The following is an 18,103-nucleotide window of genomic DNA, read 5'->3' as shown; positions in this document are numbered from 1 at the left end:
GAAATATGTATTTACCATTATATTTAATTTTAAAACCGTTGCGAGTGCCTAGATTTTTGAAAACTGCAAGAGTATTCACGAAGGAGGGGAAATCGGAGAACACCGAGAGAAACGTGAGCTCAGGAGTCAAACTGTCTTCACTTACAATGAAGACGACTCACCTCTGGTGACAGCATCCAGGGCACAGCCACTTCCTGTGGCTCCTCCTCCGATAACAAGGATGTCAAACTCCGAGGTGTTCTGCAGAGTCATGAGCTGAGCTTCTCTGGAAGGAGGCTCCCTGTTCACGGGCTCTGTGAGGCACTCAGCTGCTTCCACATAAGCCAGGCTCACCTGAGGGCAAGTGGACAGGTTCCGGTCACACATCTGGAATGCTAATTTAGCAAAGCGTACACTATACTATGAAGAAATTCGCAATGGAGATGAGGCCAACCAGAGCTAGCCCTCAGCCCACACGTAGTCCCAGGAGCAGCTGTGTGGGAGTGGGCTCTATTTCTTTACATAGGTCTCAGCTATTTACCCACAGAGCACCTGGTTTCAAATTCAATATCTCAAATGTTTGTTGGAGTTTTAAATATAGCAAAGTTTAATTATTTCCAGCACTATGTAGCAATTCCCAAATGTTTTACCTAAACCAATTTGAGGAATCAGAAGGAAGTATTTTACCCAGTCACATCCAACCATTCAGATAAGATTTAAAACTGCAGACATCATGTGAAAGGAGAAAATAGCACTTTATAACCATTGTGCATTTTCTTATAAGTATGTTTCTTATTCAGTTCTCCAGACAAAAATATACTCTAAATTCTGTGATTTGTTGGTTTAAATCAGCACAATCGAAAAGTCTGCTTAGCAGAAGTTAGTGTCTTATTTAGATAAATCTATGAGGCACAATGGAAATATTTTTCAAAGATTTTAATAAGAGGCTTCCCCATCAATATTCAAATGTAAAGGTAAAGATTTCCAATATTTACAGTACATTATTTAGGTTTTTTGAAAAATAGTAATATCATTCAAACTAGGCATAATCCTCCTAAGTTTCTTGGTTCTTTAATAAAGAACTCATCATCAGGCCAAATCAAAAATACTTGTCCTTTTGTTGTTGTTGTTTATTTTTGCAAAGTGTTTGCCTAGTACATGTAAGAGTCTTTGATCCATACCCAGGACAACTGCAAGCAAAAAGGATTTGTCCTCTCTGCTGCCCCACATCTACCATTCCTACACACGGGAGACAAAGGCAAGAGGCCATCCTAGGGTTCATAGTGAGTCACAGACCCAGCCTGTGTTACATGGATGACAACTTGATAAAAAAAATACATACACACACACACACACACACACACACACACACACACACACACACACACACACACACACGAAAGCGTGCCAGAACCAGAAGTCAAGGTCAAACACAGAAAAATAGGTATTTGGGATTTTTTTTCTCACACTACAGTGTAGATTCATTTACCACAAGGCAGAGTAAGTAATCGACCCATGTTGCTCCTTTGGTTATCCAAAGAGGACAACATCTCTTTCCCTCTATCCCTTCACAGGATCAGCACAGTGAAGAGTCTCCACTCTCTCACTCACCCCTAAGCCACCTATGAAGCTCAGAATGAGCAGGGCCAAGCTTGCTCAAGAACAGGATTCTCTGGTCTTCAATGCAGGGTCTCTCCATATATCCACAAGATGGCTTGGAATTCTTTATGCAGCCCAGACTGGCCCCAAACTGGCCCTGCGCTGGCTAAGGTCTGGGCTTACAGTGTTCACCAGCATATCCAGCCGTGGTTACTGATCTTACATGGAGATTCTTCTACTCAGTCAAGATAAGGGATTTTTTAAAAATTCAGATAAGCCAAACTACTCCCTATGACTAGATTACCTATTATCAAGCCAATTGGATCTCTATGAAAATAAAGTCAGAAGTCTAGAGAACATTGGGAAAACCCTGTCTTGGGCCACAGGGACCCAGCTTGAGTCTCTGCGCCCATCTTGGAAGTCTGACCAACTGAGTCCAATCCCTAGGATCCACACAGGAGGGGAGAGCAGACTCCAACAAACTGTCCCTTGACCTTCGTACTCACAACACGCTGCATTAATTTTTAAATTATTAGTTCAAATGCCAGCATCCCATTCTGCAGGTAACTCCTCCTATCCGTGTATTAATTAACTGTTTCCTTGTGGAACAAGCCAAATAGAAGGAACTGCTAAGCTCTGTGAAGGACTGGACTCTGCTAGCTAGGGTCTTTGTCTTCCTCACCTAATGTGAAGGAAAAGAGAACTCACGGAGAGACAGTGCACACATACATAACACATTTGTGGAAAAAGCAAATGTCAGAGTGGTGGGGGGGGGGGCGCAGACTATGGCCACTGTGGGGAGGGAGGAAGAGCTGCGCCATGACAGATGGGAAAGACTTGGACATGGGGCTGACAAGTGACTAAACCGCCGGAGCATTTTCACACATCAACAGAATTGCTGACATTTTCTGCCTGGTAAGTTTTCTAGAAATAGTCGAGAAATAAGTTTAAAGACCATATTACGGTATAGTTCATTAGAACTTGTTAATTCTAAGAACTCCCTATTCTCTTCTAACTAGGAAGACTAAATGAGGGCATCTCCTTGGCAGGTGGGGGAAAGGTAAGGCGCCTCAGTCGTTCCCACTGGTTACAAGGTCCTGTCAGCTTCCTGACCTTCTGTGGGAATAGTCTCAGCCTGTCTTATCTTAATGTTAAAAATACCTCTTTCATCTTTATATGATGGTTGCATGCCTGTGATCTCAGTGCCCAAGAGGCAGGGAGGCAGGAGCATTACAAGCTCAAGGCCAGCATGGACTACAGGGCAAGACCTTGTCCAAAACAACACCAACATTTCTATGTATGGAATATATGTTTCCAGCATCTTATGTGTTTCCAACATTTATCCTAAAAATTCATAAAATATTCAAAAGCCCCTAAATTACCCAGCCTTAGTATTTACCCACTAAACTCACTATTATCTAGACTTTCACATACACACCATTACCCTCTCCATCCCAAGACACCCCATGCCCACAATACTACTACATCTGATCACAAACAACTGATTGTTCACTCAACTCAGTATCCAAGACAACTATTTTTCTCCTGCTTTTTGTACCTCTCTTTCTTAGCTTCCTTTAGATAGTACTCAACTCCCCAACAGTAATGAGTGAGTACCATGCCTCTTAGGTATACCCTGTTCATTCTTTTCAGATGGCTATGAACTCTCTAGAGAATCTCAGGTGTTCCATATCATCCAATACTCTTCATGCCACAGTGATTTCTAATTTGTAGAACCCCAGATAGCAAACAGGTATATGTCTCAATATTAGTCTCATCACTTTATCTCTCCAAACTATTTTTTTAAGCTACCAGCAATCGGCATCCTTGATAATTACCCATCTGAAATGAATGCCAGTGTCCACACTGAAATCTGTTAGCAGAAGTTCAACATTGACTTTATTTGTAATTGTGCCAAAGCGTGGAACCTCAAAGTCCTTCACCTGGCGTCTTAGATACTTTCCAGTTGCATACTCTAACACAACTTAAAAGAAGGGGTTTATTTTGGCTCACAATTTGAAGGTACAATCTATCATGTCAGGAAGCCAAAGCAGCAGAAGCTTGAAGTAGCCAGCAGCCCAATAGCATCCAACCTCAGGAAGCTGAGAGTGGTGAATGCCTGTGTTCAGATCTTCCCATCTCTATTAACCTAATCAAGACAATCCCCCATTGGCATGCCCAGAGGCCCATCGCTGAGGGATTCCAAATCTCATGTGCTTGACAACTGAGATTAACCATCACACCTGGCAGGTGTCTAAACTGTGGTGGACCACTGCAATGGAGAGTAACGGGTGACTTTACAAAGAACTAGTAATGAAAAGAACACATGAGCCTCGAAAGCATTCTGCTAAATCAGTGCTCTGCAAATTAAAGTCTGACCCCACATTCTACTGGGGCACAGGCACACCTAATCAATGCATGCGTGAGCGCCCATGATGGAAATGCAGAGTTGAGTGGTCACCACGAGACTGCGGCCTACAGGCCTGAAAATGCTGACTTGCTTGCCCCACATAGACAAAGCAATCAATCAGTCTCAGTGCTATGCAAAAGAAGCCAGACTTGGCCAGCGTGCATGTGTGCGTGCGTGACCTTTAATCCCAGCACTGCAGAGGCAGAGGCAAGGGGATCTCTGAGTTCAAGTCCAGCTTGATCCACAGCGTGAATTCCAGGACAGGCAGGACTCCCACAGACACCCTGTCTGGAAAAACAGGGGGGGGGGGGCGCTGGCATCGAGCGCCAGACTCAGAAGTCCTATACTACATGATTGTGACCATTCTATTCTATATAAACAATGTTCAGCAAAAACAAAGTACGGGATCAGCAAACAGGTCAGTGATTACAGATCCTGGGGAAAGACTGACTACAGAGGAGCGTGTTGAGGTTGTCAGAAATGCTCTGTAACTTAACTGTGGTCATGATTACATAACTGAGTGTGTTATAAAGAGTTGATTTCACTACATTTTAAGCTGTTCCCCAAATTGTACCTCAATAAAATTGACTTAAAAATAATAACCAACTGTGGCTACAGCACTTATGCACTAGGCAGTTTTATAAAGCGTGTGCTTTTTCTCTGCTCATTGAATCCTCATAGTAAACCTGCATCAGGTACATTAATGGGGGGGGGGGGCTGACTACGGCAGCAGTTGTCCTGAGGAGAGCCTCCAATTTAAAAATATATACTTACATACACACACACACAGTACTATTGAGGGTGATTTATTTAATTTGACAGTACTTTAAAATAACGTTTTATTTTTGTTTATTTCTTTCAAAAAAAAAGCTGGAAAGTGTTGCAACTGAGAAGCTAAGCACCACGCTTATTTTAGAGGCAGTAAACACAGCCTAAGGCCCTACTTAGAATTATGACAGGAGAAAGACTCGTTTTTTGGCTTCATATGGCTTTCAGTAACAAAAACACATCTGCACTCCACCTTCTCTAGAATATGTTGATGTCAGGGAACTGGGGGGGGGGGGGGGGGGCAGAGATAATAAAGCAGTGGCGGGAAGTGATGACTCACTTTAAGTAAAGGACCTTTGTGCTCTACACCGCCTCCCAGATCTGGGTCTCCCTTTTCCAAGCCTGACTGTTTGATTAGACAGGAATCTGGGAGGAGAGATCTGCTGATGGATGGCTCCAAAATGTCCCAACTTGACTGAGAGACCAAAATGCTCATGAGATCGCAGATGCTGGACTCAGCACCACGCACTCAACAAATGACCGTTTGGGGAAGTCCTTCAAGCATTCTATAGACGAGGAGACAAAAGGATACAAAGGCCATTCTAATCTTACAAAGGTGTTTAAGGCAGAGAAAAGGCTAAATGGGACGGAGGACAGTGTGTGCGTGTGCGTGTGTGCGTGTGTGCGTGTGTGCGTGTGTGCGTGTGTGTGTGCGTGCGTGCGTGCGTGCGTGCGTGCGTGCGTGTGTGTGTGTGTGTGTGTGTGTGTGTGTGTGTGTGTTGTGTGAAGCTAAATCAGCAGAGTGCCCTCCCTGGCATGCACAAAAGCCTTGGGTATAGGATTCAATCCACAATAGTACATCAAACAAGTCAGGTAGTACATGCCTGTAATCCTAACTGCTGGAGGCAAGAGAATCTGAAGTTCAAGGTCATACTCAGCTACACAAAGTGTTAAGGGCCAGTTTAGCTATAAAGGAAAGGAAGGAAGGAAGGAGGGAGGGGGGTTGGGATGGAGGGAGAGAAGAAGGAAGTAATAAAGAAGCAAGCAAGGAAGGAAGGGCCAGTCATAGAAGGCATCTCATCCATCCTGGCCAAGCTTCCCTAGAGGCCAAATCTAGTCAGGAGTAGTGGGCATCAGCTGGGTGGAACTGGGAAGCATGTGTTAAGTTGAGAATATATCCGTCTGCTCTTTCCGGTCACACTACTCCCTTAAAATCTGCCTTACATATCCAACTTTAAACACGGCTCAGCGTCGCATAAATCTCAAGATTCCTAACTGAGATTAAGGAACCCTGAGTACTAGCGGCTGTGGCCTGTAGGTAGGGCAGGACTTGTAAGCTCCAGGACACTCTCTCACTGCTCTCACGCTTCCGTTTTACCAGCCTGTCCACTGGAGGCATGGGATTCGCTGCCCTAGGCCTAAACCCAGAACAAACCCAGCACTACAAGATTCAGGATCAGCTACCTAACCTCACCACTGAAACCAGAGGCCTGTAGTCCTACCTACTAGGAAAACAGGACAGAAAGTTCAAGGCCACCATGGGCAGCTTAGTGAGATCCTGTCTTAAAAAGTTGAGTTGGGGCTGTAACTCAGTGGTAAAGGTCTTGGCTAGCACCTGTAACACCCTAGGTTCAATACCCGGTACTACAAAGAAAAATAAAATAAATTTTTCTAGCATGTGACAGAGACTTGCATGGGGCTTGGAGAAATTGTGTAAGGATGCTGTCTTTAATTACGTCATCAGCCTGCGACGGTGTCCCAGCCTAAAAAGCGGGTGGGCCCTCTGTGTGTCTCTCTCTTTCCTTTCTGCTCCTTCCTTCCGTCTGTCCTCTCTCTCCCTCTCTCCGTCTCACTCTCTCTCTCCCTCTCCCTCCCCCCACAATAAAGCTCTAAAAAGGTAACCATGGCTCATGATTCTCCTCCAGCACTCTCCTGTTTAACCAAAAAATTGCTTTCTCCAGTGGTTAAAAGCACATACTGATCTTGCAGAGGACCCAAGTTTGGTTCTCAGCACAAACATTAGGTAGCTCAAACTTCCATGTAATTCCAGCTCCAGGGGAATCTGTCTGACTCTGGCTTCTGAGGGAACCTGCATTTTTGTGCACATAGACATGTACAGACACACAACTACAAATAAAATATCTCCTTTTAAAACAGAGAGACGGGCTGGAGAGATGGCTCAGCCGTTAAAGGCTAGGCTCACAACCAAAAATATAAGAGTTCGGTTCCCAGCACCCACGGCTGTCTCTTCAGCCACTAAAAAAGAAAAAAGAGAGAGAGAGAGAGACTTACATCTACATAGAATTGGAAGTCAAGTTCACGATCTGAAGTTACCAAGAGCATTTCCCTTGAATAGGATTTCAAATGAGATCAGTTTTACTATGTCTGAGCACTATTAGACTTGCAAATTTAAAAAAAAAAAAATCCTAGACATTTGCAACTTCGGGTGAGACCGAAAACAAGATCTAATAATTAGTGTCTATTTCTGAAAGAAGTGCATATTTAAAGACCACAGGCAATTAACAGCCAGGTTGTCCTGTAATCATGTATAGTAATAATTGGAGTATAAAGTAGGTTTCATGCAAATCACTTTAGACTGCAACAATCACTCTCACTCGCCCCTATTATGCCATTCAATCAATGGAATCAGTTAGACTGAAGAGAAATTGCTTCCTGTTTTGTTGCCACTGAAAAAGACTAACCACGTCTGTGTGTTCCTGGAGGCAAAAAAGTGACAGCCATCCTCATTTGGTTTATCTTCAGATGTCTGAAAGATCTTCACCTCATGGGTCCTCTCGTGACTAAATCAATGGGCTTTCTCGTATTTCCATGACAGTAAGCCACATGTTTCTGTGTAAACAGATTTGCATTCACGAGGGCTTCCGGCTTGCTCTATAGCCAGTTGATATAAGGTAACTCACATTTTCACAGAGAACCAGACAAGCCCATTACTATACTTTAAATGTCCCATGTCCCCGGAGGCCCTTGTGTTTGAACATGTGGACCCCAGCTGGTGATGCTGCTTGGTTCTGTGGGTCTTGGTTGATGGAAGTGGCTCATGGACCAGAAGCTACTGTTAGCTCCCACCACCAGGCATCAGGAGCTGGCTGCTTTAGCCAACACCCACTTCCCATCATAACCGACAGGGAGCTGAAGTGAATTCTTCCTCTCTTAAGTTGCTTCTGTCAAACTATCTTAACGAATACGCCCTCTTTCTGGGCACTGAGAATGGACCTCTCGTGCATCCTGAAGGTGCTTAGAACCCATCAGTGGCCGTGATTCCTTTAAGATATGCATGGAGCCCTGTGCAATCAGAATATACCCTAACAGTCAATTACTAAACTTTAGAGGGGGAGGGAGAAGAGTCTCCTGCAAATCTATTCTCTCTACAGCTATCACTTTCTCCCATAGAATAATTTTAGCAATGGAATGTTAGAGTCAAGAGAAATTGCTGGAAAATGGGGAAAGTGTTGGCTCTGACTGAAATAAACAAACACCAGAAGTGGCCAGGTGAGCTAAGGTTTTGAGGATGCCGCCTATTGGCTTTCAATAAATATTTAACCTATGGTCCTTCATCTTAATTGAATTTATTATTGTTATTAGTATGTGTGCACGTGTGCACATGCCATATCATGCAAGTGGAGGCTGGAGGACATCTTTAAGAATTATTCTCTCCGTCCTCTATGGGTTCCAGAGATTGACCTCACGTCATCAGAAAGATTATTTACCTACTAAACTATCTCACTAGCCCCAAATAAATAGTTTTAAATAAACAATGTAATAAATGTTTGGAGGTCTCAGAGTGACATTGCTCCCCAAATATACTACCTTGCTTGGAATCAGAGTATCTAGAAGCTGAAGGGCTTGTTCACTGGCGAAGAGCATGGGTTGCTCTTGCAGAGGGCCTGGATTCCCAGCACCTACACTGCTGCTCCACACTGCCTGCCAGTCCAGCTCCAGGGGATCTGATCTCCTCCCCCTGCCCTCCTCAAGCACCAGGGATGCACACGGTACACATACACACATGCGGGTGGTCACATACGCACATAAAATAAATACTTTTTTAAAAGGGAAGCGGAGGGCCTAGAGAGCAAATCTGGGGTTGAAGAGGACAGAAAGGAAAACAGAAAGTGATACATAAATAACTCTTGGTTGTCCAGCAGCTGCTAGTCTACCCCAGCCCCCAAATAGCATCTCATAAAGGAGGCATCCTTTTACATAGTTTTTTTGTTTCCTTCTTTCTTTTCTTTTTTCTTCTTCTTTTCTTAAATGTAAGCTGAGCATGGTAGCACACACTTTTTAATCCCAGCCCTGGAGAGGCAGAGCCAGGTGGATCCCTGTGAGTTCTAGGCAAACTTGGGCTACAGAGCGAGTTCCAGGACAGCCAAGGCTATTACACAGAGAAACTCTGTCTCAAAAAAAAGAAAGAGAAAGAAAAAGAAAGAAAGAAAGAAAGAAAGAAAGAAAGAAAGGAAGGAAGGAAGGAAGGAAGGAAGGAAGGAAGGAAGGAAGGAAGGAAGGAAGGAAGGAAGGAAGGAAGGGGGAGGGAGGGAGGGAGGGAGGAAGGAAGGAAGGAAGGAAGGAAGGAAGGAAGGAAGGAAGGAAGGAAGGAAGGAAGGAAGGAAGGAAGGAAGGAAGGAAGGAAACAAAATATAGTCATGGAAATTGAACGCAGGGCTTCAAGCATGTTAGAAAAGCTCTCTACTACAGAACTACACCCCCAGTCCCAGAAGGTATTCTTTGACCTGAGGAGAAACTAAATTTATTCCTTGAGCATGTAATTAAGAGACTTAGAACTAAATTCGTTTGACTCCAAATTGAATATCCTCAGCTCTGCTAGGTTATCTTTGCTCCCTAGATCAGCCAAACACCTTGTTACAGGGAATGCAGAACATTTTGTTTGTTTGTTTGTTTAAGGTTTTGTTGTTGTTGTTTGTTTGCTTTTGTTTTGAGACAGGGTCTCTCTATTGCATGGCTCTGGCTATCCTGAAACTCACTAGGTAGACCAGGCTGGCCTCAAACTCTGAGATCTGCCTGTCTATGCCTCCCAAGTGCTGGGATTGGAAGTGAGCACCACAACACACCTTCTACAGTGCAGAACTTTCAATGTAATTAATGAACTCTAGAAATCCTAGCTCACCTGCACAGCCTGCAGCTGGCCATACTGTGCAGTCACAGAGAAGACTCAGATGTCTACAAAGCAGCACTTGGCCTTAAAACTCTCCATAAGGCATTAACCTAGAACTGAAACAGGACTCACAGGTCCCATATTCCTCTCAGATGAGTACTATACTGACCCATTGAGTCAAGGGACCAGCCTACTACATTTGAACCTTATGCTCAAAATAGTTCATGCTCAAACTTGAGATGCACACTTTTGCATCTCTGTGGCTAATTCATCAAATACATGTAAGATGTGTAGAAGTGCCTCTCATATATACATGCATGCTATGATACAACTAGACCTCATAAGTTTTTTTTTTTGAAAAATCTCAGATTACAAAATAAGGTAAAATTGGGACTACCAACCTTAAAAGTATCTTTTTTTCTAAATGTAGGAAAGAAAAGGAAAAAAAACCCACCTAGAGAAAGCTTTCCAAACACAAATATGAGACTATCAAGCTGGGAGGATGGAAAAGAAGGAGACAGAAGCAAGAGGGCTCTCCCGGGGCATTTATAGAAAGTTTCCTCCGTCCCACAATATCCCTAAAAAGTTTCTTTAAAAGGCCTCCAAATGAATAAATAGTTGAAAATGAAATGCAAAGTCAAATCAAAGTGAATGTCAATGCTGCTCCGTTAGCAACAGCCTAGCAGCTCACCAGCTGTCAGCGCTAATCCTAGCTCAGCCGTTGACTCACGGGGTGACCTATAGAAGTACAGTTAACCTCGCTGATTCTGTATGCCAGCGACAAAATAGCATCCCAAACTCCTCGAAGGCCCGACGTGAGTTAGAACCACAAGTTTGCTGCCGCGGCCCCACTTTGAGGGCTAAGTGTTAAATAAAAACCAGAATTAGAGAGAAACTGATAGGATGCTCTTCAGAGAACATTCCCAGCTCTGCCTGCATAATTTCAGTGCTTTGATGAAGCATGTCTCCTAAGAAACAGTTAACCATACAGAGTGGTTAAGAATAGTTTCAACTGGCCTTATCTAAAATACAGAGTATTCCGAATCCTCATCAAGCTTTAGATACCAGGCACATTCCCAACACACTTGGTTGTATTTCTAGGAGAAAAACAGCCTTTCCAGGAATCTATGCACAGGGTTCTAAATAAGAGAAGCAAATGACTGATGAATGCCTTTGGTATAAGCCCTAACAATAAAACTCTCATCACAAGAAACAGCTCATTAGTCAGCTAGATTAAAAACGACATTCAGGATACATGTAGTGGCTGGGTGCTTAACAACATGATTCTCTTCTTCCAGAGAAATGGGATTGTAGGCAGCAAAGCCCTACAGGCAACAAGTTCCTGAACCCCAGGAAGAAATGGGTCCCTCACCTTCCCACACAGAATGGTAAGGACAGTAAGTTTGCTATAAGCATGAGTTTGGGGGCTTGCTTGCTAGAGTGATTGGTTTGCATATTCCAGCAATTCACTCCCGGGATTAACACACAACTGTAAGGGGGCAGGGGAAATGATTCAGCAATTAAGAGCACTTGTTGCTCTGGCTGAGGACCTGGATTTCGTTTCCAGCACCCACGTGGCCACTTACAACCATCTAGAACTCCAGTTCTGGGGAATCCAGCTCCCTCTTCTGGCCTCTGTGAGCACCAAGCATGTGTGTAGTACAGGGAAAAAACACTCATACACATAAAATAAATATTTAAAAAATATAACTGTTAAGATCTGTATGGCAAGCCAATATTCAATTACCTACTTTGTATACAATCCATAATTCGGAATCTTTCCCTAGTGTATGAGGCCTCATCCTTTGTAGAAAAATTTAAGATCTACACACCATGGAATTCTGCTTAAAAAGAAAGGAAATCCCTATGTGACAACCTTGAGTCACTTGTTGGATATTATCATAAGGTGATAAGGTAACATAAGCCTACATGATCTCAGATACTGACTCTAAAATAGTGAAACACACAGAACCCGAAAACACTGGCTAACAGGATCCTGCACAGTAACACAGGGAGGTGGTTTAGATATGGCTCAAGGGATATAACACTTCGGTTGAGCTCAAAGAAAATGGCAGAATAGGAAACCTTGAGTTATTATTTGTTGAGTTTTTAAGTTTTGCTGTTGTCTTGGGTTTTGTTGTTGATGTTGTTTGTCGGTGTGGTCTCACATAGCCTTGGCTAGTCTCCTTTTGGTGCTCTGATCTCACACAGCCTCGGCTAGTCTCCTTTTGGTGCTCTGATCTCACACAGCCTCGGCTAGTCTCCTATGGTGTAGGCATGGCTGGCTTTGAACACCTGATCTTCTGGCATCTACCAATTATCCCCAACTTAGCAAATTTGTTTTTACCCTTCCATAGTAAGACTTCTGAAGAGGAAGGCTGCTTGCAAATCTTTGAAAAATCCCTCTGTAAGAGGAAAATTGTAATTTCCTCTGTAAGAGGAAAATCGGGAGAACAGACAAGTGTGGTCACAAGTTCAAAGCCATCTGGCAAATAAACAAATGTGGCTCATGAACAATCATGAACAAACATTCTGGTTGATTCGGACTCCACTCCAAATACCCTCAGGTTAGGAAGCTTCCCCCATTGAAGTTAAATTCCTTTAAAAAAAAAAAAAAAAAAAAGTGCATATCTCTGTGTGAGGGCATCAGATCGCCAGGAGATGGAGCTTTAGGTGGCAGTGAGCCACCATGTGGGTGCTGGGAATCAAACCTGGGTCCTCTGGAAGAACAGCCAGTGCTCTAACCACTGAGCAACCTCTCCAGCCCCTGAAGTTAATTTTTTTTTTTTTCTTGGTTTTTTGAGACAGGGTTTCTCTGTGTAGCTTTGCGCCTTTCCTGGAACTCACTTGGTAGCTCAGGCTGGCCTTGAACTCAGAGATCCACCTGCCTCTGCCTCCCGAGTGCTGGGATTAAAGGCGTGCGCCACCACTGCCCGGCGAAGTTAAATTCTTAATGATGTTTAGCGTGCTTAAAAAGCAGAATGATATTCAAAGATGCTTGCTACAGAACAGCAATTAGGAGCAGCTTTTTAATTTAAATGTCGTCAGAAATCCATCCAGTGTTTCTATCTTCACTCACTTCTCTATCATTAACATAGGCAAAACTATGTAAACCAAAGCAATTATCTTTAAGAAGCTTGGTATTCCATCTTTTTTCTTTTCTTTTTTCAAGACAGGATTTCTCTGTGTAGCACTAGCTGTCCCAGAACTCACTCTGTAGAGCAGGTTGGCCTCGAACTCACAGACATCCATCCACCTGCCTCTACCTCCCAAGTTTTGCAAGTAAAGGTGTGTGCCACCACCGCCCGGCTGGTATTCCAGTGTGGTCCAAATGTAAGCATCTAATATTTCGAGAAGGAGAAAAAGCTGCATGTGAATCTAAAGACCTACTGTATGCCACACCGCTGGCCTCTTCAGCCAGGTTGAATGAGTTTGGAGGGGAAGCCTGGGAGGAATCCTTACCCTTATTTCATGAAAAATCAAAGTCTCAAAACATTCATACTTTGCACATTCCAACAAGTTCACCAAAACCCTGCTGCACTTGAAAGGCAAATGAACACATGAAGCTACTACCAGTCTTGGTATTGCTCTGCCCTGTATATCCAGTGCTGAGGAGGCTTGGGCGTAAGAATTACATGTTCCAGACCAGACTGGGCTACAGAGTTACAGAGTGAGACCCAGTTTCACAAGGAAAAAATAAAACACTTATTTTGACTAGAGTTGATCATTCTGGGTTTTTTTTGTTTTTTGGGTTTTTTTTTTTGGGGGGGGGGGGGGTGGTTCTCTCCAATCTTGTCTTCTGCTCTGAAAAAAAGAGGAAAAAAGGAAGGAAAAAAAAAAAAACCTTTGTGTCCATTCTACCAATAAGAAAGCACTGCTTTCTTACAACTTTACAAATAGCACACTGAAAGGGAAAGACTGAAATATACGTTGAAACGGTGCTAACATTCTTGTGGGCTGTAATTACCCATGCATCCCTTTGCTCTCCAGTCCCGTAAGGAATAAACTACTACTCTATCCATTGTTATGGGAAGAAAAACGAGGTCAAAATTCAGGAAAACTGTCCACAATCCCTAAACTGCTAAAACCAGACGCAGTGGGGGCGGGGCTGCTGAGTGCAGGCTGCGGGAATTACTCGACAGAGCACGTGCTTCAGGGAAGACCCCTCAGCAGAATCTCCATCCCCTGATCCTTGTAAGACCACTCCAAGCTACACAACACAGACCTTCATTCCCAAAGCCTACCCCCTGCTTTATGTTTGATGCAGGAGTGGGGGAAGAAAGAAATAATCATCAATCAATTTCACCTCAGAGTGAGCTCACAAAGCCCACTCTGACTCCAGAGTGGGTAATGGAAAGAACAAATGTACCACGTTACCCAAGAAGGGCCCCTCACAACTCAACAGAGCTGTTACATCAACCACAGGTTGGTTAGAGAGAAGACCACATCGTCACATCAGTTTTTCCAGTTACTACCTTAATGGGTGTGGAATCAATGATGAGTTAATTATTTTTTACTGGGGGGAAAAAAAAATGCCTTTGTCCGAACATGAAAAGAGGCTACAGTAGCCCTGGATTAAATTCTCCTAGCTCAGCTCATTCTGCTCCTTTCGCCATGGCCACCTTCATTCTTCCTAGCTACCCGGGAAATGCCCCTGCAGTCCTGACTCTAATACCGTCCACTCCTGTTCTTCATAAACCTACTCTGGAAATGGTTCACGGCTCTCTCTTTCTTGCACTCAATTTCCCCTTAAAGCCACTCCACTCTGTGAGCTGCTTAGGATGAGAAAGTGGAGGCTCTTCCACAAGAGGCCACTTCCTCTGTCTCCTCGGTTGGACTGGGTAAGACGGGCATCTAAGGCCCTTTCAACTACAAGTTTATCATTAAGCCCACTTGTACTAAATAATGAATCACCATCAACTTGTTCCCGACAAATTACACACTAACTAAATGTAGAGGTAGAGTGCTGGTCTAGCATGTGTGAGGCTCTGATAGTAATCCCAAGTACACCAACAACAACAAAGATTAAATTTAAAAAAGAAAGAGAGAAGAAAGGCAGATTTTAAATGGAGCTCAGCTGGGTGGATACTACCAGCAGCTGAGGAGGATATAGCACGTTCAAGGTCTACATAAACAATTTAAGGAGAAGATATTTCAAAATGGAAAATAAAATCGAGGCTGAGGGTACAGCTCAGTGGGAGAGTGCCTGCCTAGCATGTGCAAGACCCTGCAGAGATATTCGGCATTGAAAAAAAAAATAGGGAAGGGAGGATGTTACTGCCCTGCCCAGTGGTCTTTTATTAGTAGTATTAGTTATGTGTTTGCGTGCATCTTGCATGTGGATATATGCACATGAGAGCGGGTGCCTGCAAAGGCCAGGGGTATCAGATCCTGTGGAGCCAGAGTTTTATACAGTGGTCATACATCTGACACAGATGCTGAGAATCGAAAGCAGGTTCTCTAGAAGAGCAGCAAGTGCTTTTAACCGCTGACCCATCTCTCCAGCCCCTGCCCATGGTTTTTGAAGGGACTTCTAGTGAGAACTACAAGGAGACTAAGGTCATCTTTACTGAGAATGGTCGTTTTGAGCACACAGCAGGTTGAACCAATTAGGAGTCCACATACTTTATGCATGCTCTCTTAGTTAGAGAGATGATCCTGTGGTAATATTTTATTTGTGTTTTAATAAATAAAGCTTGCCTGGTGATCAGAGGAAAAGGCCAGCCATTATAGGTAAACAAATCAGGCAACAGTAGCACATGCCTTTAATCCTACCACTTGGCAGGCAGGAATCTGTCTGGATCTATGTGAGTTCAAGAACATACTGGGAACAGAGCCAGGCATGGTGGCACATGCCTTAAATTCTAACACTAGTTAACCATGAAGGTCTGGAGGTCTGTACAAACAGACAGGAAGTGACAGAGCTGGGAAGGAAGAGGAAGTGATGTAGCTGGACAGAGAGAGAGCAAATCAGATGGCTAAACAGCAAGGCATATAGGCGTGGGTAGACAGAAAGTAGCTCACATTTGGAAGCTGCAGAGTTGGTAAGGTAAGGTTAAGCTGTCGCATTCCCTATTTCCCTGATCTCTCAGGTTTTCACCCCTTTATCTGGCTCCGTGTTTTTTTTTTATTTAATAAGACCGTTTAGGAATTCATCTACATGATCCCGTCAAGGAAATGGTCGTGATGATTAGCTTATGATTCACACAGACCCACCCTTCTGCCTAAGGGGAGCTGTCTGCTGTCTTACTACATTGTCAGTGTGATTTAAACTAATGGTAGGCAGCTGGGGATGTAGCCATCTCCGTAGAGCACAAGCCTACCATATTTGATCCTCCACATTAAAAAATAGGGGGATAGGAAGATGAAGAAACAGAAAGAGAGGAAACTGAAAAGGCCCCTCAAAGACTATTGTAAAAGCAGTAGATGGAAGAGGGAAGCGGGCCGAGACTGTGGATATTTTTTCTGTAAGTCCCTTCCCTTTGGACAGACAGAGTCAAAAGAAATCAGCCCACATTCATCTCCTTTCCTCAAAGTAACTGAAGATTTAGGCTCTCCCAGCTCCAAAAGAACACTTCTACTGAAAGTCATAGTCCTGTTCCTAAGTTGCGAAGAAACTAGCATTCCACCATTACTTCTAAAACTGTCCTGATGGCCTCAAAAATTGGGTGAGCTATTTCCTAACTTCTGCTTGAGTTGAGTGACTATGATCAGTGACAAGGGTAAGAGAAACATTAACCTCCATCTGCAGTGAGAGACACCAGAGCGCCGATGAGATGGCTCAGCTGGCACAGGCCAAACCTGGCAACCTGAGTTCAGTCCCAGGAAGAAGAAAACTCACTCCCACCTGCTGCTCTATGATATCCACATTTGTGTAATGGCACATGCTTGCACACTCGTGTGCATAAATACACAAAAACAAACAAATAAATGTGAAGGCCGGGCGGTGGTGGCGCACGCCTTTAATCCCAGCACTCGGGAGGCAGAGGCAGGCGGATCTTTGTGAGTTCGAGGCCAGCCTGGGCTACCAAGTGAGTTCCAGGAAAGGCGCAAATCTACACAGAGAAACCCTGTCTCGAAAAACCAAAAAAAAATAAAATAAAATAAAATAAATGTGAAATTGGGGGAGGGGGGCATATTGTAAAGTCAGTCACTACCACCACCTCCCGCTCCACCTGTCTTCTAGAAATAACAGTCCAGCCACTTCCTGAGACAAGCAATTGACTTAAAGAGGAAGAAAACCACATCTTGTTCAGTTACTCTTGTTTCTCTTTAATAAGCTTTCTAAAGTCTCAATAGTCATTTTCCTCCTATTCGTCCTTGCAAATACAAGATAATTTAACCAAATAAGTAATTTAAAAGGTTTTTGTGAACTGGCCAAAGTCTAAACCTTGTCCCACTGACCAATTTTTCAGCATCTACTCACCACTGCCTGTACTTAGGGATGGAAGCTTTGTGCTGGGAAAAGCAAGGGTACATCCACAAGCCAGGACCAGGGAGACAGGATTCAGTGATGCTGCCAAATGAGCTGAACTTAGAGTTATACGGTCAGTTCCCTAGGATAGCACTATGTCGGGGTTTTTCAACACGTACTTATCGGCGCCCCCCCCCCCCCCCCGCCCCGCCCCCAGACAGGGTCTCACTATGTAGCCCTGGCTGTCCTGGGAACTGGCTATGTAGACCAACCTGGCCGGGAACTCACGGAGATCCACCTACCTCGGCTTCCCAAGTGCTGGGATTAAAGGCCTGCTCCGCCTCCTGTCTTACACTTAGAGGGTTCCAGTTTGAACCCTCTTAGAAAATCTGGGGTGGGGGCAGGCAGGGCAAGGGGTGGGGATCAGCTGATGAACACACCTGTACAAGGAGGCAATACATCCCACAACAAAAAATGGAGAAAAATGGAGCACATCTAAGAGCCTTACAAAAATGTAGCCAATTCACAAGGCTTGGGGAGTAGATGATTCTTTCTTTTTCCTTTACTCTTGAAGTCAGTCACCACCACCCTGACACACCCAGTGGCTCTGACGGGCACATACTTGGTGGGAAAAGAGAGGTGTATTCCAGGTGGCCTGTGGACACTTTATGTCAGCCACTAAAATAAACTGTCTCCTCTCTCGGGAGTTAGTCTATTTCTCCCCGACCCCTATGGCTACAGCACACTCTGTCTACCCTCTCCAATATAAGCTCAAGGCAGTATCTTAAAGGAACAGGAAGCACTG

At 44.0% G+C, this 18,103-nt stretch overlaps 1 protein-coding gene across 6 annotated transcripts in view; it reads right to left on the bottom strand.

The window, feature by feature from the left end:
• Gpd2 (glycerol-3-phosphate dehydrogenase 2) overlaps positions 1-18,103 on the bottom strand; it is a 152,086-nt gene that overhangs the window by 92,709 nt on the left and 41,274 nt on the right. For all 6 annotated transcript variants that reach the window (XM_015986392.3, XM_006992807.4, XM_076569499.1 and 3 more), the window contains exon 3: positions 162-333. In XM_015986392.3, coding sequence (XP_015841878.1) covers positions 162-333 — 172 coding nt within the window. The remainder of the gene's footprint in view (positions 1-161; positions 334-18,103) is intronic.

This window comes from Peromyscus maniculatus, chromosome 4, assembly GCF_049852395.1.
Source record: "Peromyscus maniculatus bairdii isolate BWxNUB_F1_BW_parent chromosome 4, HU_Pman_BW_mat_3.1, whole genome shotgun sequence".
Lineage (NCBI taxonomy): Eukaryota > Metazoa > Chordata > Mammalia > Rodentia > Cricetidae > Peromyscus > Peromyscus maniculatus.
The sequence above is the reverse complement of the archived record's forward strand: the minus strand, read 5'-3'. Positions and strand labels throughout refer to the sequence as shown.